Below are 24,527 nucleotides of genomic sequence, written 5' to 3'. Positions count from 1 at the left end.
TGCTGGTTCGAACCCCACGGCCACCACCATTGTGTCCTTGAGCAAGGCACTTAACTCCCGGTTGCTCGGGGATTGTCCCTGTAATAATTGCACTGTAAGTCGCTTTGGATAAAAGCGTCTGCCAAATGCATAAATGTAAATGTAAATATATATATATATATATATATATATATATATATATATATATATATATATATATATATAAAAGTTGTTAATCATTTAAATTATTGATTTTATTGTTTAGTTGCAGTACTAATATATTGTCAGTTTCACAATGTCTTCAAACACGGCTCATCCAATTGGATTTTAGAACCAGAAATATTATTAAATGGCTTAATTTCATTTTGCATAAATGGACGCTTAATTTGAGTGAATTCACTGCAAACATATCAACTTGACTTCGAATGAACCCATGGTTTTATGAAGCAGGGTGTTTATCCTACTGCTGTAGTCATAGCTACTACATGTGTGCCTCAAGGGTGTGTGTCTAGGCCTAAATTTACTCACAGTGTGCCTCTGTGCCCGGCCGGGTGTGTCTGGAAAAGGGGGCATGTACTGCTCAACCTGTTTTGACATGTACATAAAAGACACTTTGAAATAAAACTGAGAATGAAAGTAAGAGAGTGTAAAATGCAGAACAAGACAGAGAGTTATTTACTTCTGTCCTGAAATTACTTTTATTGTTTACCTGAAGCTCAAACCCTAAAAGGACCTTTGATTCATGGCTTAATGTAATAAAACCTGTAATAAGAAAGAGAGGTAGTTCATTTTGACAGATGATCGATGAGTTGTTGGAGCGTGTTAACATAACATGGCCTAAAGATGTCTGTGTAAATCTCTAAAAAGTAGTCTAGATCATATTTCACCTCAACACATAAAGAAAAAATATGAAATTATATTTTGCACAAAGAAAATGAAGCCTTTTTTAGGACCATTAATCCTTTTTACTTCAAGACATCATTACTGTACCCATAAGACATTTGCATTGTTCAGAGGTTGCTCATTCATGCTTTTAGGTTATGTAGCAAATTTGTTTCACCTAAAATGACTAGGGCTGCCAATCGAATTAATTACATGGTATGCCGATTAATTAATTGCATTGATAAATATTTGCTGAGAAAGCCCCTAAAATAACAACAATTCAGTAATGATTAAATAATTATATATAGTTATATTTAAATAATTATGAATAAACATATATTCTATAAAATTATAATTCCGATAATGCATTATATTATTGTGTCAGACGAGTAAAGCATTGATAAGACAATACGAAATTGGCTTTAGATTTTTTTTTCTTCATATTATTGAAGTTAAGCCATTCATTGTCCTGCAGTTCACAGTAATCCATTTTTGCAACTGAATTCGTCAATCAGTCCAAGATTTATTATATGTATTTTCTAAAGAAGTGTCATTGCACACCTGCGTCAGATGGACGCTTTTGGAGCGTCACACTTTGGTTGCGTCAATTCATAAATGTGCAACTTAGAAAAACATGTGTTATGATTCCTGTGTCCGGATTTGCGTTCCATAAAGCTTTGTTAGAACACAAGAACGTGTTCTCATCTCGAGCTGTCTGCTGTCAGTAAGTGCGGGTTGTTCTCTGTATAAGCTGCACGTTGCCTATACAGCAGATGTTTTGCTTACTGCCCCCTGGAGAAAACAGGTGGTACTTCAAGCTGAAATTGCTCCGATAGTAAGAATATTCCATATTCAGTCCAGGGACGTGATTAGTTGCGATCATTTTTAAACCTGTTATTTTTTATATAATTAATCGCACGGTGAATTAATGCGTTAAATAGACAGCCACTTAAATAAATACAAAATACAAATCATTTTGAAATACAGTAAGAGTATAGAGCTATACATTTATCAAATAATTTAAAATTAAATAAAAATAATAAATAATGTTAAAAATAATTACTTATTATTTTTAATAAAAATATTATTATAAATAACATATGAAAATAATAATAATTATTATTATAATTTTTTATACATTACAATATTTATACTTAATATTAATAACAATAATAACACCAATAATAATTCAAAGTATTATTATTATTGGATTTAATAATAATAATAAATACAATAAAAATGTATTTATTTAAATCAGCATTACATACATTTAAGGCAGTAAAACAAATAGTGCCATGTTGCACAAATACATTACTGTTTATATATCACTATTTTTATTTACATTAATTCGAAAAATATTTATATTTTTGCATTACAGTAATGAGAATTGAGAGGGAAAACATGCTTACTGACATAAAAAATTACACAATTCCAAATGTCTTTATAGTCCTTAAAATAGGCTTAATTTTTTTAATGCAAAGTGTCATTTCTTATCTTTATCTTCTGATTTTGGGGTGAAATATGACCCTTACATGTTCCTTATGTGTGTGTGCATTTGTGCACATTGTGAGTCTTGCATCATAGACACAACATGTTTTTGTGTGTTCTGCACTCTGCCAGCGACCCACGGGTCGGTACACTTCCCTGCCAAGGGAACACGCACACACGCACGCACATGCGCACGCGCTGTTGCAGCTATCCTTATGAGGACTTTCCATTGACATAATGATTTCTATACTGTACGAACTATAGATTGTATCCCCTAGATCTAACCTAATTCTACATTTTTACATTTTCCAAAAAACATAATTTAGTATGCTTATATTTAAGCGATTTGAATTATGGGGACACTAGAAATGTCCTCATAAACCACATTTGTAGAATAATACCCTTGTAATTACCAGTTTGTAACCTAAAAAAAAAGTCCTCATTACACACCACACACACACACACACACACACACACACACACACACTGTCATTCAGTCAAACCTGATGCTTTTGGAAAGTTTCACATTTCTATTTGCACAGATGCATTAAGCCGTGCCTTTAAATCTGTTCTTGTGGTTTGGTTTTCTGTCCTCCTATTAAACTTCCTTTGCCATTGGCCCTCTGCAAACCAGCACATGCAAAAAACTCTCCCAACTATCACTCAATTCATGCTTTCAGACAGACCATGCAAATCCGAGGTGCTTCAAAACCCACTCACTTATCACACCGGCATCTGATAAAAGAGAGAGAGATTGTCCGTTAGGATTCACTCGCTTAAGACAACGAAGATCTGCTCGGATCACATGCATTTCATCTGCTCGACTCAAAACAGCAATGTAAAACGTTCATTTACTCTTTGCAGTTGTTTTCTTACGTTTTTGTTTTTTTATCACCTTCTGTAATTTCCCCTTCTCTTTGGATACTCTGATTGGTTGGGAATTTGCTAGTGGCGAGTGGGCAAGTATACGTCACTCTCTTTGCATGCCGACACAAATTTCCACTCGGGTTTCGGTTAGTTTTTGATTGCAAATATTTACTGCACATGTTGGAATGGTATTGTGAAACTCAAAGGACAGAGCAATGAGCATGTTAAAATAATAAAAGATCGGTGGAACAGAAGGGACACCGTAGCTAGTTGGCATGGAAACATCACAACAGCTGATGCTTGTACCTGGAAGGGGGTTGTCAGACAGGTGTTGTCACAAAAGAAACCAGAGTTTGGCTGAAATATGATAGTGCATTTTAAATGCTGAATCTAAAGGATGAAAGACAGCAAATAAGAGTGAGTAAATAACTGGTGAATAAAAGTTAAAACAGTTAGCCCTGTAAATGACACTGAAAGATACAATTTCTAATGCTTAATATGGTAACATATGTAGATTTTTATAATTAGCGAGAGAATAAATGTCAGTTTTAAGACACTTGTGCAGAGAGAGAGAGAGACAAAGAGAGGGAGAGACAGATAGCGTTACTTGAACCCCAGCAGTCACTTTAGGACAACGGTTTACATGACGTCATGTGTGTGAACGTGTGCTCGGGGGCCAGAGGCTTACAGAGGACTTGAATGTTGTCTTTTAAAAGTTACATATTACAATTTGGTGTTGTTCTTCGCAGTGCAGATGACTTTTTTTTTTTTTTACACATTATGCCATTCACTGTCAGGGTAGACATATGTGTCACGAATACTTTGTCGACTTGGTCTCAGAATCGCGTTACTGTACATACATTATTGCAAAATGATTTTTCACGTTACTTGTTGTACGTATTGCGGCAGTTTCCTGGTGAAATGAACACAAGAACCGCTACAACAACAATTACTTTCATTCACTTTCATAAAAATTGGTTTATCAGTTCATGAATGCATATTTTTTGCCATCATACAATCATGTCTTATGACATCATAAACACTTTTACTATAGCCTTTGTATTATATAATCAACTACAAGCTTTAGTGTGATCAAATAGCGAGCACGTGAGTCAACATGTGAGTCGAAGGTGTCATAGAAGCACCACAAAATGAAATGGTTGTGTTTTACATCTCACATTTTCTTTTTTCGACTCTACTGTTTAGGTTAAGGTTTAAGGTTTAGGGTAGGGTGTAGGGCTGGGTGTTGATACAGGCAGATTCACAAGCTCTCGATTCGGTTCATATTCATTTGGTACATTTCTGTACATAATGTCCATTTTGCTTACGTATAAAAGAAATGATCTCTCAGCTAATGCTCTTAATTATAAAGGAACCTTCTAGGCAACCCTTCTAGGTACAATTCGAAAATATTAATTTTACAAATTAGCTTTTCATCAAACTGGTCTCATTTTAGCTTTAGAAAATTCCATTAATTAAAGGGATAGCGCACCCAAAAATGAAAATTCTCTCATCATTTACTCGTCCTTATGACATCACAGGTGTGACCGGAAGTACTTTGGAAGTTTGAACTATTTACATGTATTAACATTGATATATAGAACATGTACTTAATCAATAGTGTCTTTTTAAGACTAACGGCATCAGCCTGTAAGCGCGTATAATGAGAGAAGACATGCATGGTTTCGTTAGCCCATCCATGTGTGATTAGAATTAAACGTCTATTTTTGTGTTGTTTTTAATCAACAACTGACTGTAAAATACAGATACATTATGCAATAACATATGGATCCATGAATCTCATCTTTGGACACACAGAACGAGTTAAACCAAACTTTCAATCTCATTACTCACACAACACCTTTGTGCTAATAACCTCTCTACTATACTACTCAATCACATGTGAGTGAAATCTGAACATATACAAGGCAGTGGCTAATCATAGACATTTTTAGTCACATAGTGTGAGATTTGGTTGCAGATGCGAGTGATTTGCATTATAGAGGGTTGCAAATCGAACTTGTACGACTAAAAGACGTTAGTCTGAATGAATACCTCAGTCATAATTCACTTTGACTGGATCTTTTTTCCACACAATGAAAGCAGGGGCGGTTCTAGGGTCAGTGAATATTCAGGACTGGGCTCAGAACTGTAAGAATTTAAATTTTTGTGTGAACTATCACTTTAAATCAGGTGAAGTATGAATTTATGAATCATCATTGTTGACCTGAAATCGCTCTCTGTGGTGTGAGGGTGGAGTTCGACTCGTGAAATGTTAAGCTCTCTCTCGTTGCGAGCTGTCGACATGTTGCGAAGCGTTTGGAGTAAATGTCAGGCATGAATAACTCATGTGCACAGCTCGACTTTCACAAAGACACCCACGGAGCGAATGCCCCACGCTTCTGTTAGATCTCCCTCCATCCAACAGGAAGAGAGGAAAAGAGTGTGAAGAAGACTTCCTGGTGAGATAGAGACAGGCATAGAGAGATAGACTGTAACAAAGAGAGAGAGAGAGAGAGAGAGAGAGATAGCTAATTGGAGGATGAGCAGGGATGATGGGGGTGTTGGAGAATGTAACGCTGATATCTGATCCCGTAAAGCAGCTGATAAGAACATGTGCTCATTTAGAGGTAATGATTAGCTCTGGTCACTTAACTTGAGAGACTCCAACAGGGTGATGATCCCCTATCTCTCTATCTCCCTCTGTCTCTGAATTAAATTTGAGTTTAGTGGGCTTTTTTGGCAGATAAAAACCTGTCTTAGTATTGCCAAAAATAGGTAACAACCTGCCCTATCATGACATAAGAACACTATTCAACTTTTAAAATCTAGCTTCATTTTATAGTTGACCCTTGCTTTGATTTATGTCAGAGTGGTTTTATTGTGTTTTATTGTGTTCACTTGTACACTCAACAGCTATCACATTATATGATAATATTGGAGTTTTGATACAGAGCATAGAATTCTACACAGTAATAAAATACTACTCATCAAGGGCACTGCAACACTGCTGCTATCCCAAACGAATGATTCTTGAGTTGGTTCTTTTGAATCTATATTGAAAAACATACAGCGTGACCAGTGTAGTCAGATTCCCAAATGAATGATTCTTGAGTTGGTTCTTTTGAATCTACAGCAAAAAACATACAGCGTGACCAGTGTAGTCAGATTCCCAAATGAATGATTCTTGAGTCGGTTCTTTTGAATCTACATTGAAAAACATACAGTGTGACCAGTGTAGTCTGATTCCCAAATGAATGATTCTTTAGTCAGTTCTTTTGAATCTACATTGAAAAACATACAGTGTGACCAGTGTAGTCTGATTCCCAAATGAATGATTCTTGAGTTGGTTCTTTTGAATCTATATTGAAAAACATACAGTGTGACCAGTGTAGTCTGATTCCCAAATGAATGATTCTTTAGTCAGTTCTTTTGAATCTACATTGAAAAACATACAGTGTGACCAGTGTAGTCTGATTCCCAAATGAATGATTCTTTAGTCAGTTCTTTTGAATCTACATTGAAAAACATACAGTGTGACCAGTGTAGTCTGATTCCCAAATGAATGATTCTTGAGTTGGTTCTTTTGAATCTATATTGAAAAACATACAGCGTGACCAGTGTAGTCAGATTCCCAAATGAATGATTCTTGAGTTGGTTCTTTTGAATCTACATTGAAAAACATACAGTGTGACCAGTGTAGTCCGATTCCCAAATGAATGATTGTTGAGTCGGTTCTTTTGAATCTACATAAAAAAACATACAGTGTGACCAGTGTAGTCCGATTCACAAACTAATGATTCTTGAGTCGGTTCTTTTGAATCTACAGCAAAAAACATACAGAGTGACCAGTGTAGTCAGATTCCCAAACGAATGATTCTTGAGTCGGTTCTTTTGAATCTACATTGAAAAACATACAGTGTGACCAGTGTAGTCTGATTCCCAAATGAATGATTCTTGAGTCGGTTCTTTTGAATCTACATAAAAAAACATACAGAGTGACCAGTGTAGTCTGATTCCCAAATGAATGATTCTTGAGTCGGTTCTTTTGAATCTACATTGAAAAACATACAGTGTGACCAGTGTAGTCTGATTCCCAAATGAATGATTCTTGAGTCGGTTCTTTTGAATCTACAGCAAAAAACATACAGTGTGACCAGTGTAGTCTGATTCCCAAATGAATGATTCTTGAGTCGGTTCTTTTGAATCTACATAAAAAAACATACAGTGTGACCAGTGTAGTCCGATTCACAAACTAATGATTCTTGAGTCGGTTCTTTTGAATCTACATAAAAAAACATACAGTGTGACCAGTGTAGTCCGATTCCCAAACAAATGATTCTTGAGTCGGTTCTTTTGAATCTACAGCAAAAAACATACAGAGTGACCAGTGTAGTCCGATTCCCAAACGAATGATTCTTGAGTCGGTTCTTTTGAATCTACAGCAAAAAACATACAGAGTGACCAGTGTAGTCTGATTCCCAAACAAATGATTCTTGAGTCGGTTCTTTTGAATCTACAGCAAAAAACAAACAGCGTGACCAGTGTAGTCCGATTCCCAAACGAATGATTCTTGAGTCGGTTCTTTTGAATCTACATTGAAAAACATACAGTGTGACCAGTGTAGTCCGATTCACAAACTAATGATTCTTGAGTCGGTTCTTTTGAATCTACATTGAAAAACATACAGTGTGACCAGTGTAGTCTGATTCCCAAATGAATGCTTCTTGAGTCAAATCTTTTGAATCTACATTGACAAACATACAGTGTGACCAGTGTAGTCCGATTCACAAACTAATGATTCTTGAGTCGGTTCTTTTGAATCTACAGCAAAAAACATACAGAGTGACCAGTGTAGTCCGATTCCCAAATGAATGCTTCTTGAGTCAAATCTTTTGAATCCACATTGACAAACATACAGTGTGACCAGTGTAGTCCGATTCACGAATGAATGACTCATGAGTCGGTCCTGTTGAATCTTCACAGCAAATCATATAGAGCTATATCCTGAATGAATGACACTTATCAGCAGATTCTTTTTAGTGAACAGCTTTTAGAACAGCTAGTCATGATCATTTCACGACCTGAAATGACCCAAGAATTGTTACTGTGTATAAAATATCTTAATTACTCTGTGTAAACACCTTTGCAAAAATTTGTTCTGATAAAAATATCAAAACATCTCATTATTTGGTAATTGCCAAATATCTATTTCCAAATATAAATGGAACCATTAAGGAGCCAGAATCATTAAATTCCTTACGATTCCCATGGATTCATCATCACCATGACAACATTCCATTCATCCATTGCATTACTGCTTATGCAACCTTTTTAAACATAACATTGTGACCTTGTTATCAGTATTCTCATGGCCGAGCCATAACCAGAAAACTGTAAACATACTTAAATGCAAAAAAAAATGTTTCCTAGAGAGAATCGCCTTTGATAAAGCCGTTTACCCTTGAACTCAACTTAATATGGCTGTAAAACTACTTTTATAGCTTATAGGTGACTCTGAGGGGCTAAACATCACAAATTAGATCTATTTAATGTTTAAATTATTTCTCCTAGACAGCAAGAAGATTAAACGAAGAGCAAAGGCTTCTCAGACCTTTTCTAGAGTTTCAGGAGATCTCAACAACATCTGAAACTATACTCCGATTCGCCAAGATACCGAAGTCTGCGATTTAAAGTTTATTATATGAACACTCAATACTCTTACTGTATGTCAACAACTGTCTTATTAAGGAATTTTAGGAGAAACATCTTAAAGACAAAGTCGATACTTACGATGAAACATAATGAAATCTCTTGAGGTATGAAAGAGAAACCTCTGAGCAATAAAATCTGGGTGAAAAACAAATACGTTGAGTTGTTTTGTCTCAGCTAAAGCGAAGTCAGTAGTGGTTCTAGCTTGTTTGGCGTCCAGGGCGAAACCCGCATCAACACGCCCCCAAAGTTGTTGACCGGGAGGGGGGTGGGCCCCCACAAGATGGCTCCACAAGATGGCTTAGATGTCAAAATCCGCCACTGTGTGAAGTCGATGGTTTTCTGAAACATGCAACACAAAACTGATTTATAGTGCTGTTGTAAAACACACAGTTATATGATATTGAAGTCACAGATGGGGGAAGAAGGCTTTTAGTGAGTGTAACACAGTTTGATCTTTGACCTCAGATAAAAGTGACAGGTGAATCACAATTCCAGCCTGTCAGAACATTTCCTGTTTGCAAGTCCGTCAGTGCGCAGCGTTGCTGCTGAGAGAGACCATGGAGGTTTTTAACACAGATGTATAGACAAGACTTTAATTCCTCTTCGGTTTGAAGGGTAAGACAAAGAGTTTTTACCACTGAAGTAGCAAGTTTAAGGTTGTAAAATCATGGATTCTCTTTAGACTTTGAATCTTAAACCACATTGAACTGGCTTGTTTAGTGCTGCCTTTTGCTACCTGTATTGAAGCGTTGTTTGTTTTTGATATTTATAATGTTTACGTTGACTGGTATTTCATGTTTTCTTCTGTTTGTATGCATGAAACTTTTCTCTCAAGTGACCTAGCCTGTCCTCTAACGCCAAAATGTGGCACTACTCAGGTTAGTGCGTGTGAATCTGTTGTTTGTGTCTGTTTGTTTGTAATGTTTGTCTACACGTTCAATGTAAGACTTAATTTTATATCTTCTTCGTGAAAATATGGACGCTTGGATATAATGACATAACTCAGACCACATCCACTAAACTCAGTTTTCAGTTTCCTTATGTCATTGTTTTCCAAAGTACACGTTAATGGAGAGCGTTTTCGGAAGTCTCCAAACTATGTAATCAGTACATTTTCCAACGAAAACGTGTTCTTGTGGACGTGGCCTTAGGAACGTTAAAACGTTTGAGCTCTGTAAGTGCGTCCTGTGTGTTCATGTTTCTTTCCCACGCCATTTACAATTTGTTTTTTGTTTTGTTTCTCAGAACAACGCAAGAAATACTCAAACTCAAATGTCATCATGCAAGAGACGTCACAGTACCATGTTCAGGTAAGTTGATGCAGAAGTCTTTAAATTATTTTTCATCGCTCTCTGATTAGCTGATTCTTACTGGCATGCATGTGGTTTAATATTTAACATGATTCATCTGATGACTTGATATTGTAATAAAGCAATCAGGTCACTTGATCACAGCAGAGATTTATCAAGGCAGGAGTTTGCCAGCGACTCCATTGGAATGGTTATTTAACTGAGATAACACAATCTGTGTGCTACAACCTGTATTAGCTCAATGGTCCTTCTGAATGGAGAAATAAACGTTTACTCATTGCAACCCAAACAGAACTTATTTAGGCACGTGAAAGTATGTCATTTCTACATTAGCTTCAAATCTGACAGCACTTTGATCCACTCTTGACTCGAGTCTAATCTAGATCCATAATTTTCCTCCCTCTTTTTCTGACTATCACATTTCACTTATTGTAAAGACTATATTGTCTCTTATCTCGCTCTCTCATACTCTTGCATACATCAAATTGATAATACACTCACGCCAGCTGCAGTTGTATCAGGTCTCGAATACTTACACCGACTCTAGGTCATGGCCTAATGCCATGTGTGCCATGCATGTAAGACTTGATAATACCAAATAAATTTAATTTAATTTATTTGCATTTTTAATGCATTTTTGCTTTAATCAGCCCAGATAAAAAAAGCGCCAACCCCCAAGTCCCTATGATCTTATTGGGGGTCCCTTTAAACATTAATAATTATGTTATGGCTTTCAATGTTTTTTTTGGTTCAGCAATGTGTTTTAAGGAACCCAGAAACCACATTTCTTATCTGAAGAACCTTATATCAGCTTTATATTAATCTCCGAAGATCCATATAGCAATTCAAGAACCCATCCTGGTTTTGGCAAGGCGAAATGAACACTAGAGGCGCTACAACAACAATGGCTTTTATTCACTTTCACACAAATCACAAGTAAAACTGCACATTTATAAACACTTTCTTTGCGCCCTGTTCCTCATCTTATGACATCTAAACCCTTTCACTATAGCAAATTACATATTTTAACATTTGCATTACATACCCAACTACATTGACAAGCTTGCTTAAGTGTGATGAAATTGTGCGGTAGCTCGACTGATAGTAAGTCGACACGTGAGCCGAAAGCGTCATAGAAGCACCAGAAAATGATGTGATTGTGTTTTTCATCTCACATTTGCTTCTTCTGACACTATCGGTTAGGTTTAGGTTAAACCTTTAGGTTAAAAGGTTAGGGAGATCAGTTTTGTTGATTTAAAACTTCTAGAAAGCTTCAAATAATATATTTTCTGTCTCATTCTATGAACACAATCCACAAACGATCAGAAAAGGACGTGGTTGTGTTCACTCTGTGGGGTTTTGAAGTTTGGAGCAGCAGAAATAGTTAACTTTGTGTAAATTGTCATGTGAGCATTTAGCTTTATGCTAAGCCAAAATGCTATTTCTTGCCTTTACATGCAGCTGTTACCAGGCGTGATTATATTTTATAATGAATTATGTTAAGAAAATTCCCTTTAGAGCATCTTACCATTTCTCTGGCAAAACCTTTGATATTAGAGCAAATATGTACTGCAAAAAATTTATTCGTAATGAGAATTTAAATATTGTCTTTCTGGAAAAAATATAAAAAACAAGATCAATTTACTTGAGTAGCAAAACTGCATTAGATATTTAAGCTTTTTTTCAGAGAATGTATTTTTACTTTATAGTCAAAACAAGTGAAAATATCTGGCAGTGCTGAAAAACATCAAAAGTATTTAAGAGTAATCTAACGTAATATATTGCAAATTATGTATATGTATTCTGTAATCTATAGCGAAATACTTTATTAAAGTAACCCTCCCAACCCTGTGTGTATACTGTATGTATATATATATAATTTCATTAAGAAAGCCTATTTTAGTAGGACCAGTAAGATTTTATTCATAACAATTGCATCCAAATGTTTTACTTTTGAGTTTTTCAGTAAATTAGTTTCTCTAATTATTCTCAATAGTGATTCTCATTAGATTCTTATTTATTTCTTACAGTATTTTTCATAAATACTTTAATACAACATTTTTGGGTGTAGATCAGCATAAATGTACAACAAAGAGTACCATTATGTACACACAAGTAATATATCATAATCATTTCACATTACAGTAATGATAATTAGATGTTTATGAATTATGCTTAAATATTATGAGAATCTTAATGACCCTAAAAATGTGCTTAATTTTCAAAATGCAAAAATAAAAAAAACATGTTTTGGCAGGTTTCATGAGATTGAACTCTGATCAGACGTGTCAATAAACGTGTTTGTGGTTGGATTATGCGTTTAATCCACAGCGCCCATGCTGAGATCACCTACCTTTATACAATCTGTCACATCTTAATCTGCTTATGAATCATGCATGATGCTCTAAATAATATGTCTCTTTGATGCGTGTAAATTTGTATTGGGGATCACTCTTTGACACATAGTATTGTGTGTGTTATGACACTAACCAATACACACACACACACACACACACACACACACACACACACACACACACACACACACACATAAACACACAAGGACTGAAGTGGATATAAAAATATTATAGGGAGGTGTGTGCCTGGATTACTCATTGTTTTAAAATGACAATCATTCATTTAAGATGTTGGTACAGAGTTGCAACATCTTTGTCTCTATATACAAAAAAACAATGGAGAAAATACAAAGGTGTGTTTCAGAAAATGAGAACATTTGTGTGCTGTCCTATAGGGCAATTTACCATACAATGGCCTGCTTTGACATCTTAGTTTCCACCACAGAAAAATATCTCGATAATCTCAATATTAACTCCTAGACCTGCATCTTATTTCCTGACCACCTGCAATTTAGTTTAAGCATGCACACTGAGCTCCGTGTCTTTAAAAAGTATTTAAAATACCTTGCCTGATCTGCATAATGCCTTTAGTAAACCGGGTGCAGACAGGCACATAAAAAGGTGCTTTTACAAGGCGCAGTTAACTCTTAGTGAAGTATTTGTGTGTTTGCAGCATCTCTCCACATTCATCATGGATAAGACAGAATCCATCGCGACGGTGGACGATGCCATTAAGAAACTAATCCTGCTCGACTCCAAAGACAAAATCTGGACGCAGGATATGCTGCTGCAGGTGACGGACAAATCCATCAAACTGCTCGACTGTGAGACCAAGGTGAGTGCGCACGAGATAAACAAAATATCAAACCAAAGTCTCATCTGCAAACAAATGATGCATGCTTTTTATTTTTAGAACTAACTTCACTTTTCCAGCCATTTTTGTTGATAAAGGACAGACTTATTAGTCGTTTTGTCTACTCGAGTAATCAGTCCACCACTTTTGTGGGCTGTCTGATGAATTAGACTTTTTCACGTTTGTGTATAGTTGGTACTGCATTGCGATCGGCACGAAACGTTTAGAAGTTCAAAAAGAGTCTTGCCACACAATTATTGTGATTTCTTGATACTCAAGATAATTTTGAGTGATTGTAAGACGTCAGTTCCCCTCAAGTTCACACATGTTTCTTAGCAGATTGGTACATTTTCCAATTCCATAGAGAGCTAAAATGCACCACAGATTGTGAAAACATGAGTGACATACATATGCATGTTCCACACCTTTGTCCAAATAACAAAGCCTGCTTTGACCCAGATGATTAATGCATTCTGATCTGCCGGAATAACTGGATGGGGAGAGTTCCATATGTGTGAATCATTGCATTACTCAAATTGAATAAATGGTTTGTATATCAAATTTGGCAAAGAAGTTTATCTCTTTTTATTGAATTAATGTTCCTCGGTTCATCGATCACACATCTTTTTTCCAATCAGGTTTGTTTATGTGTTTCCAGACTAGAGTAGCATTCATTTTTAAGGACATTATAATCGATGTGAAACGGCATTCGCAAACCCAGAAATGTCCCGTACTTCTGAAACAAAATATTTAACGAGACAAAAACTTTTATCTATTGTCAAGTCATTTGTCAAGTCATTTTTATTTGTATAGGGCCTTTCACAACACACATTGTTTCAAAGCAGCTTTACAGAAGATTATGCATTAACAGAAGATAAAAATGTAATATCTATAATGTCTTAGAGTCATCATTGTGTAGTTTGATAAAATACGATTGCGAATAGTGTTTAAAAATAAGCAATTAAATAATAATTAGAATAAATATAAATCTAAATGTATAATCTAGAATAACTGCAGAAGTTCACATAGATGCATTTGTCTTTGTTAGTTGGCTGATGAACTGTTTTGTTGGGAATTAATTGATAGTCTATATATTCCATTTCAAGAGTGTAGTCCATCATTAGACCGACGTGATGCAGGCAGAGATCAGTGAGGTGCAGTTCAATCTGGACAGTATTTGTGGTGAGGTCTGTCCTAAGTCCAAGGTTCAGGCAGTGGCATATGAAGTATCCCTTGTCTTATGGTTGGAGTTGGCATCAGTCCATCCTCTGAAGTCCATCGTAATAGACTGAAGTGATGTTTGGCTAGCACCGGCTGCTATTAGTCGTCATCATTCAGAGACATGTAGCCTCGGAGTCTGACACGAAGCAGGAATAGAGCTGGACCAGCCGGTTCTGGTGACCTCAGGATAGGAGTCCCGAGGTTGAGACAGGGAAACAAATAGCATAATATCAGCAAAAATGCTATTCATTTTATTGCATAAATAAATGACTGTTTCTGGCTCCAGCAGACCTAAATAAAGCAGCCTAATTGTGGGTTGATGGATAAATTAGGTGTATGCCTTGCTAAATAAATGAGTCTGTAGTCTAGACTTAAACTGAGTGAGTGTGTCTGCATCTAGAACAGTGTAAGGGAGACTATTCCATAGTTTAGGAGCAAAATAGGTAAAGGATCTACCTCCTTTTGTGGATTTTGATATTCTAGGAACTATTAACAGACCAGAATTTTGCGATCAAATTGAACGTGATGGAATATAGTGTGGTAGAAGGTCACTTAAGTACTGCAGAGCTAGACCATTCAAAGCTTTGTAAGTAGATTACAGAATTAAAAAAATCATATGAAATTTAACAGGTAGCCAATGTAACAATGATAAAATGGGGCTAATATGATCTTGAGAATTGGGAATCTAATGCAGTGTGAAAGTCCATACTGGAGCCTGACCTGAATGCAAGTAGGCACCCATTGGTTGAAACTTAAAGGGATAGTTCACCCAAAAATGTAATTCCTGTCATCATGACATACCAAACCTACACAAGAGTGAACGGTGAATGAAGGTGTCAGTTCCTAACATTCTGCTCAACAGCTCATTTTGTGTGCAAGTCTTATATAAGGATGAGTAAACAATGACAACATTTCCATATTTGGGTGAACTATCCTTTTCAGCCACCACGGTGTGACATCAGCCATAAAGAAAAGTCATTTCAGGGGTTATTACATTTAGCGTTTGTTATTCTTTGTAAAAATGTGCACTGATTAATCGTTTGCACAAAGACCAGGAAGGTGTAGGAAGATAAAGTACTGTAGCATCTGCTAGATATTGTTTCTGTCTATTTGTATTATACTATATTGTATTTGTTTCAGAATCCTCTTGATCACTGTTTCTCTCTCTTTCTCTCAGGAGGATCTTGAGGTGTTTCCGGTGAATACAGTCCAGCACTGTCAGACGCTGCTGAATCAGACGCGATACCCCTCCGTCCTGCTGCTCGTTTGTCAAGACAATGAACAGCACAAGCCAGACATTCACTTCTTTTACTGCGACGAGGTGGAGGTGAGATACACGCACAGTACCAGCATACTGCTTACAGCATACTGTGTGTGTACTGTCTACTATTATTAAAAATAGTAAACAGATTTGATTTTTAAAGAAATAGTTTGGGTTCAATACATGTTAAGCTCAATCGACAGCATTTGTGGCATATTGTTTATTACCACAAAAAAAAAAATTTCAACTCGTCCTTCCTTTTCTTTAAAAAAGCTTAAAATGAGGTTAGCGTAAGGCACTTAAAATGGAAGTCAATGGGGCCAATTTCTGGAGGGTTTAAAAGCAGAAATGTGAAACTTATAATTTTTATAAAAGCACTTGCATCAATTCTTCTGTAAAGTCTGACATATGAAAGAATTGTCAGAAAATGCAAATGATTTGACATTAAGCTGTTTTAGTACCATAAGATAAACTACATATGATATTATATGTATCATATTTAAAGGTGATTATCCCAGTAATTAATTTGTGTGTAGGACATTTGTTATTGAAGTTTTTGTACAGTGGTAAATCTTGGGGTATTGTCAGAGGACTCTCTGGGCTTTTCAGAGATACCAAATTTTTGAGAGTTTGACAACTTCCTTTCCGTAGTCTATAAATATGGATTAAAATGTATCACAGTTCAATTCAGGACATGAAATAAAATATGAATAATAATGAATGTATAAGAATAAGCAGAGCTAAACAGACTAGCAAGCTACAAACACTCGTGATAAACACAATCATGAGTTGCCTTCTGTCTGTGTTTTTGTGTGTTTAGGCAGAGATGGTGCACGCTGACATTGATAGCGCTCTGGGAGACAATAAACGCGGCAAGAAAACGCGACCACAGACGCTAAAGTGAGTTCCAGCCCTGAGAGACACAAAAAAGCTTCATCACTACTGTAACTGTTTTTAAAGGGATAGTTTGCTCCAAAATTTAAATTCAGTCATCATAAAACAAAATACATGTTGTTCAAAAGCTGTATGACACAGAAAAGGAGAAGCTTAGCATAATGTTGATTATGTCAACATGTCAGGACGTGTCAATCCAGGTTTGGCATCAAATGGCATTAAAATGACATTATTCCTCGCATTTCTTGTGATCGTGGAAGATTATCAGTGAATAATGACATAAAATAAGTCTGTTCGTCAAACTATTAAAATCATATGGCTTCAAAAGTATAGGAATATAGCGCACAAGTTGTATGGAATACTTTTATGGTGCGTTTTTACCCTTTTTTTTAGCTTGACATCTGGTCACTGTGTACTTTCATTATAAGGAAAGGAGCTGTGTGAACATTCTGCAAAATCTCCTTTTGTTCTTCATTGAGGACATGAAGTCATACGTGTTTAGGACAACTTTAGGTTGAGTAAATGATGACAGAATTTTCTTCCCCCCTGTTTTGAACCTCTGTTACGACATCGAGCAGTCCTAACCACAAGTAACTGGATAAGTGGATAGTAAAGGCACATTTACCCTGAGGTTGCTCTGATCTTGTGTGTAATAGTTGTTCATTTATTTACGGATGCTATCGGTGCTTGGGTTGGGTTACATGCAGACTAGTGGTTTGGAACCAGTGTGATATTCTTCCTGAAAAACCAGTTACAGTGTCATCAGAGATAGTGCGCTGTACAGCTATTCGCACACCAGCACACTAAGGATGCCTTAAAACGTTGCCTACTTAGGCAGCTCACTTGTTTTTTGCCTTTCCTCCATCAGAATGAACCAAGAAAAGATGAGACGCCATAGAGAAACCATCATCCCGCCTTCTGAGCCTAAAAGCCCCAACAATGGGGTCAAAGGTCGTGTGGCAGCTACAGAAATAAAAGGTAATACACATATTGTGTGCACACTCTGTGTATTATCACTCTGAGTTACAGTAAAAGCATTGATACTTAATACTCTCTCTTTGTGTATGTGTCAAAGATGAGATATTGCCGCTGGATCCTGAGTCCAGTATTAAACTCGCCCAGCGCATTGAGAAGGATGTGGTGAGTGCTTATGTCTCGCCGTAACATTGGATATCACACAAACACACACATCTAAAACACACTGAAGCATTGAGTGTACCAGATAAGTGGTTTCATCAATCGAGACATAACTCAGGCCGTGTGTATTCACTCAGTGTGTGTTACTTGTTTACCTGGCTATAAATTGAGTTCAGATTTGCTCCCAGAAGTGAACTAAATCTGACAAAACTCTGGGGATATTCTTAATCTGACTCATAGGAAAGACAAAGCACAAATGAGAACATTAATATCGCAGTTGTTTCTTCTAGACAGCAACAAGTTTACATGTTGAAAAAACTGTGAAAAAACACCTGTCATTTCACACATCTTTGCTAAGAGTTTTAGAAGAGATCTCAACAATGTTTCAAACTGCGCTAAGATTCCCCAAGATACCAAAGTCTGCCATCAAATGTGAAAGACCTCAAAATGAACTCAAACATTTCTCACCAATTTCTTCCAAGACCAATTATCTTAGCTATGTTATCCACACAACACACTTACTTTATTTCAACAATTGAATTTTTATTTTCTATTTTTTATTTCTTGTAAGGCATTTTAGGAGAAACATCTGAGACAAAATCGATAATTTTTTTGTGGGGGTGAGGTTGGGGTGATTATTCATAAATAATAATTATAAATCATATTTAATTATAAGAATGATTATAAATATAATAAATATAATTATTACATTATAATAATGCAAATTATTATATATTACACACATACATAATTATATATATAATATCATATTATATATATATATATAAATGAATACTATTATATTATAAATACATAACTGTCTGTCTGTCATATATATATATTGTAATAATTATAAAAACATTATAATAATTAAATTATAATAATACCATTATTATCTATAAAGTATTTAAATATATATTACATATAATACTACGTGTGTATATATATATATAATTGATTTTAATCTATTATATTTATATTATCTAACTGTATATCTATCTTTAATATATAATTATAATTACTATAAATATTGTGTCTGTCTGTCTGTCTGTCTGTCTGTCTATCTATCTATCTATCGAGAAGTTTTCTATTAAGAATAGGGTTAACCTGTAGTAAATATGGTTAGTTTTATATACAAACAATAGACATCTGTGGTTTATCCTCATTTAGATAGCAAAGTAAATGTGTTTGTGTCCCTTAGCAAATCCTGAACTGTTCTTTGGATGACATTGAGCTTTTCGTGTCACGTCTTCATAAAGCAGCTGAAGCTTTCGCTCAACTCAACCAGCGCAACAGGAGCAAGAAAAACAAGAAGAGAGGACCAGCAGGTACAGCACATATTCACTGGCTGCTAAGAAAGGGATGAACTATGATCATTTACCACCCCCTCATTTTGGTCCAAACTTTTCTGTGGAACACAAATGGAGATGTTAGGCAGAATGTTTGTCTCAGTCACCATTCACTTTCATTGCATCTCTTTTCCATACAATGAAAGTGAATGGTGACTAAGGATAAGCATCTGCCAAATCACATTCATGCACTTAAGCTCTTATTTTATTGGAAGAAGTCTGATGGTATATTTATACATTTAAATGCTTTGATACTCAAACATGATTCTCATGAGGCTTGTGTGTTTCAGAGGGGATGTTGACTCTACGAGCCAAGCCTCCTTCAGAAGCCGAGTTTATTGACTGTCTTCAGAAGCTGAAACTTTCTTTCAACCTGCTGGTGGGTTTATAATTTCACTCACTAATATCCCACTCTGTCCCTAAACTTAAAACTAAATTATTTTCATTTTAGTTTTAGTTTTTTTGCAACAAACATTGATTTGGTCTAAGTGGTTTGAAATTAAATTTAACAAAATTAACAAAAATAATTTTGTTGACTTTGTGCGCCCTCTACAGGCCAAACTGAAGAAGCACATTCAGAACCCCACTGCTTCAGAGCTTGTACACTTCCTGTTTGGACCCCTTGAAATGGTGAGGAAATGTAGAAATAAATACATTTCACCTGCCACTCTGCTGATTGTGTGAAGAGCACAAAAAATAACTTCAACAAGTTTACCTTTACAGTCATTTAGCAGATGCTTTTATCCAAAGCGACTGCAGTATAGGACTGGCAAGTTCTCACAGTGGCTGATGTAGTAAAGATGCTCGCACAGAAGAAAGACAGACAAGGATTTATTTTATTTATTTTTTTTTTACATTAAGTGCATGTTAAGTGCATGTTAAGTGCAGTGGTAAGTGCATTTAGTGTGGATTGGTTAAGTGCTCATTGAACAGATGTGTTTTCAGCTGGTTCTTGAATGTAGAGAAGGTAACAGCAGACTGTGTGGAGGTTGGAAGTTCATTCCATCACAGAGGAGCAGAGAAAGTGAACGATTGTGACAGAGACTTTGAGGCTCTATGTGATGGGACCACTAGGCGTCACTTGTTTGTAGAGCGCAGAGAGCAAGTTGGAGCATAGACCAGAAGAATTGGATTGAAGCAAGAGAGTGCTTCTCCGGGCTGTTCTGGTTGGTGTTAGTGTAGTTGAACCAAGATGAATAAGTGAGGTTGTGGTCAACAGATGGGTTGGCTGGGATCATGAGGAGTTCTGTCTTGGCAAGGTTGAGCTGAAGGTGTCGTTCCTTCATCCAGGACGAAATGTCTGAGAGGCAGGCAGAGATACGAGCTGAGACAGTAGGGTAAATAGGCTGGAACGACAGTTAGAGCTGCGTATCATCTGTGTAGCAGTGGTAGGAGAAGCCATGTGCTTCAATGGCTGGTCCGAGTGATGTTGTGTACGTCGAGAAGAGGAGGGGTCCAAACACTGATCCTTGAGGTACCCCAGTGATCAGCTGGTGTGTCTTGGACACCACTACTCTCCAGGAGACCTTGAACGATCTACAAGTGAGAGATTACTCAAACCATCCAAGCGTAATTTCTGTGATGCCCAGGTCAGAGAGGGTGAACAGGAGGATCTTGTGGTTCACTGTGTCGAAGGCAGCAGACAAGTCAAGGAGGATGAGGGCGGATGATTTGGAGTTAGCTATCGTCAGTCGCAGGGTTTCAGCTACAGACAAGAGGGCAGTCTCTAGACAAGTTGACCAGTTATATAAGTGGTGAAAATGTATTATGTGTGTTGTGTTTGTGAATTCAGATCCTGCAGAATTGCGGCAGTCCCGATCTTATGCGTGCAGTCATCTCTCCTCATCTATCCCGGGACACAGTGGACTTCCTGAGAGGACATCTGACTCCTAAAGAAATTACCATTTTTGAGCTGCTCGGAGATGGATGGACACGACCCAGGTACTGTTGTGAATTTTTGTTTATTTTATTAATTTGCTTGTTGGTCATTATTCAATTTATTTTCAGGGTATATTGTGTTTGGAGTAAATATTGTTTGAATAATATATCACACAACTAGTGAAAAATGCTTTTTTACAATTTTGCTTGCATTTCATTAGTGATATTACTTATACAAAAGCTCAGTTGTATGTCTAATTCTGTTTGGAGTATTATTCGGATTTGGAGTATAATGTTCCCTTCTGTGCCTTAGAGCCGACTGGCCGAAAGATCAGTGCGCTCCTCTCTATGTCCCAAAGTTCCGGAACGGTTGGGAGCCGCCAGTGGAACTGTTCCGCACGTCACCATGGGAGACGGAATGCATGGGGATGCCGAGGTCCCCAGTGCAATCAGAATACAGGAAAGAAGAGGTGAGAGAGAGACATGTGTGTTTGTTGATTTATGTCACTGTACATAATTTATTATTCTGTAAACCACACATTCATGGACATCACATTTTTCCCTCTTTTTTCTCTGTCAGTTCTTTGGATCACAACCATCACCCTTGTCAAACGGGTGAGCTTGTCCTACTCTCCTGACAAAGAAGGACCTTGAAAATCCCAATAAGAACCACTAAACCAAAAATAAGATTTGGTCTATAGCACAGGACTTTTAACTGTAAAAAAGCCTGAAATACCAGGGACTCTTATTTTGAAAAGTCTGCCAGCTCAGGCAAAAACATAAAGGAAACAAAACACTCACTCTTAAATCATCTACAATGTATTACAATATAAACACTATAAAGTAAACATGAATATGTTGGCTAATAATGAATGTATGAGCAGTAATTCATCAATAGTAGATTATCAGCAGAAAATATTTATTTATTTTCTCTATGGACACCGTCAGTCAAAATAACATGGACTTTTAACATGAACTTATGATTAATATATATATCTACTTAACAACAAAACCTATTCAGAGTGCTCGTTTATTATAATCTTATAAAAGGAATAATAATAAAATATATATATATATATATATATATAAGTTACTATTGGCTTAATCAAGATAATCAATAGTACTAAAAATAACCATCGGCCCCGATATATTGCTAATATCGGTCGACCTGTAGTTAAGACGTTAGCGGGATTGCCATTGGATAATAACCACAAATATAGTGTAAACTAAGTGTTAATTTACTCATTCACTCTCAGTAAATTGTATTCAATCATATACACTGAGATTATATCAGCAATTGGCAACCCTGTTCTTTAAATATTGTCATTGGCCATTGGAAATCCTATATTGGTATAAAATGTGTAAAATTGTTATAAAAATTGCTTATTCATAAAACTGATCCTGGAAGCTGACTGGTTGATACAACACTTCATTGTTCAATATTAATAAATTACATATCATTTTAATGACAATTTGTTTTTGAATATGCCTATAATGTATTATTAATAGGGCTGTCTTACTGAATTAATTACCTGACATGGCGATAATTAGATGAATTAATTGCAATTCATTGCATATAATTTATTTTTATAAGAAAGGCCCTTAGATAACAATAATTATGTAATGATTCAGTACTGTAATTATAAATATATCATATATGTTATAAAATAATTATTCAGATAATTAAAATGCATAGAAGTCAACTTATTATTTATTTTCATAAGATTAAGCATAAGACAATCATTGGCCTACAATCCACAGCAATCCATTTTGTAATGGAATTCATCAATCTGTCCGAGATAGATTTATATAAGGGCTTTTCTACTGTTGCATCAATACACATGTGTCATACGGATGCATCTCACTTTTGCTGCATCATAAACACAACGTTTTTAGGTCACTGAGTCAAGTTAAACTTAGTTTGAAACTTAGAAAAACACATTTGGAGATCCCTGCATTCAGAATTAAGCTCTGCCCAGTGTGTTGCGTGTACAGCTGGAGTTTCGCTTACTGCCCCCTGATGAAAACAGGTGGTACTTCAAGCTTGAATTTTTTTCTGATGGTAGGAATATTCCTTATAAATTAATTGCATACATTTTTTTAATGCATAATGAAAAAAAAAAATGATATGTATATAAATATCGCAATTAATTAATACATTAAATGGAGTAAATTAAATAAAAAAAAAAGTAATGCATAATTTTAAAAATATATAAGTATATGTGTGTATATTTATATATATCACAATTAATTAATGCATTAAATCGACATCCCTAATTATTAAACATTAAATAAAATATTTGATTATGTTGTAACCATTTCTAAAAGCAGTCAATTTGATATGTGAATATATTTACAATATTAGACGGCCTCAAGTGCCTTGTTGCTTAAATATGATCTAAAGATTTCTCCCTGACCGGCTCTCACTTTTTCAGTTCTTACTCATCGACTCCTGCTGCTCGCAAGTACGCAAAGATCCGCTACCACTTTGTGGCACGTAACGCCAACGAGCTTTCAGTGCTACAGGAAGAAATTCTAGAGGTATGATGATTGTGATTTACAGTATGTGCTGTTTTTACCTATGCTGAAGCTGTGTGCTGTCTTACGAAAGATGTAATAATGTGTATCTTTGTGTTAAGGTGTTGGAGGATGATAAACAGTGGTGGAAGTTGCGGAACAGAAGCGGTCAGTCGGGTTACGTGCCCTATAACATCCTGGATGTTGTGAAACTAGAGGATCCTCAAGCAATGGATGACCCTCCCTACAGTCCGGTAACAGCTGCACAGATACACACACTAAAACGGCAGAGAGTTTGATTAAAAGGAACATTATCCATCCCTGCAAATGCTTATTTATTTTTCTCTCTTGTTGTCACACAGTCATACAGAGGACAGTCACCCTCAAGTTCACTGGGTAGTGAGAAAGACGGTGAGTTATTAACATAATTCATCATTTTTCACAACAAACATGGAAAGAGCTTTATCGAAATGGTAAAATCTAATCCAATCTGACGGGCTTTACGCTGTTTTTACAAGCTCCCAAGAATTTGTTTGGGAAGTTCATGGTGTTAAATGTGGTTTTGAGGAATATAGTTGCAAACAAAGGAGCACGACGATGTATTCTGCATTGTTTTTGGAAGTATATGCAATTTCAGATTTACCCTATTGTGTCACGTCAACAGTGTTCATTTTTACACCGTTTTTTGTTTGAGTCGTACTTTTAGTATTTTGACAAAAATGCCCTTCAGAATTTTGTCATATTCATTAACTTAAGTCAGTTTTACTCTGATTAAAATTACATATAATTTTAGTCAATGAAAAAAGTAATTTTGTAACA

The 24,527-nt window shown here is 35.9% G+C and overlaps 1 protein-coding gene across 2 annotated transcripts in view; it reads left to right on the top strand.

Moving 5' to 3' along the window:
• eps8l2 (EPS8 like 2) overlaps positions 1 to 24,527 on the top strand; it is a 52,389-nt gene that overhangs the window by 23,605 nt on the left and 4,257 nt on the right. The window contains exons 1-16 of one of the 2 annotated variants that reach the window (XM_052119434.1): positions 9,779 to 9,809; positions 10,177 to 10,241; positions 13,272 to 13,433; positions 15,850 to 15,999; positions 16,754 to 16,833; positions 17,696 to 17,805; positions 17,903 to 17,967; positions 19,166 to 19,292; positions 19,604 to 19,692; positions 19,869 to 19,943; positions 21,106 to 21,254; positions 21,505 to 21,661; positions 21,772 to 21,806; positions 23,627 to 23,732; positions 23,831 to 23,962; positions 24,071 to 24,119. In XM_052119434.1, the coding sequence (XP_051975394.1) occupies positions 9,794 to 9,809; positions 10,177 to 10,241; positions 13,272 to 13,433; positions 15,850 to 15,999; positions 16,754 to 16,833; positions 17,696 to 17,805; positions 17,903 to 17,967; positions 19,166 to 19,292; positions 19,604 to 19,692; positions 19,869 to 19,943; positions 21,106 to 21,254; positions 21,505 to 21,661; positions 21,772 to 21,806; positions 23,627 to 23,732; positions 23,831 to 23,962; positions 24,071 to 24,119 (1,567 nt within the window). In that variant the 5' untranslated portion in view covers positions 9,779 to 9,793. Of the gene's footprint in view, positions 1 to 9,778; positions 9,810 to 10,176; positions 10,242 to 13,271; positions 13,434 to 15,849; positions 16,000 to 16,753; positions 16,834 to 17,695; positions 17,806 to 17,902; positions 17,968 to 19,165; positions 19,293 to 19,603; positions 19,693 to 19,868; positions 19,944 to 21,105; positions 21,255 to 21,504; positions 21,662 to 21,771; positions 21,807 to 23,626; positions 23,733 to 23,830; positions 23,963 to 24,070; positions 24,120 to 24,527 lie in introns of those variants that run through there. The other variant, XM_052119433.1, reaches the window with a different exon arrangement.

The sequence above is a fragment of the Xyrauchen texanus genome, chromosome 46 (assembly GCF_025860055.1).
Source record: "Xyrauchen texanus isolate HMW12.3.18 chromosome 46, RBS_HiC_50CHRs, whole genome shotgun sequence".
Lineage (NCBI taxonomy): Eukaryota > Metazoa > Chordata > Actinopteri > Cypriniformes > Catostomidae > Xyrauchen > Xyrauchen texanus.
The sequence above is the reverse complement of the archived record's forward strand: the minus strand, read 5'-3'. Positions and strand labels throughout refer to the sequence as shown.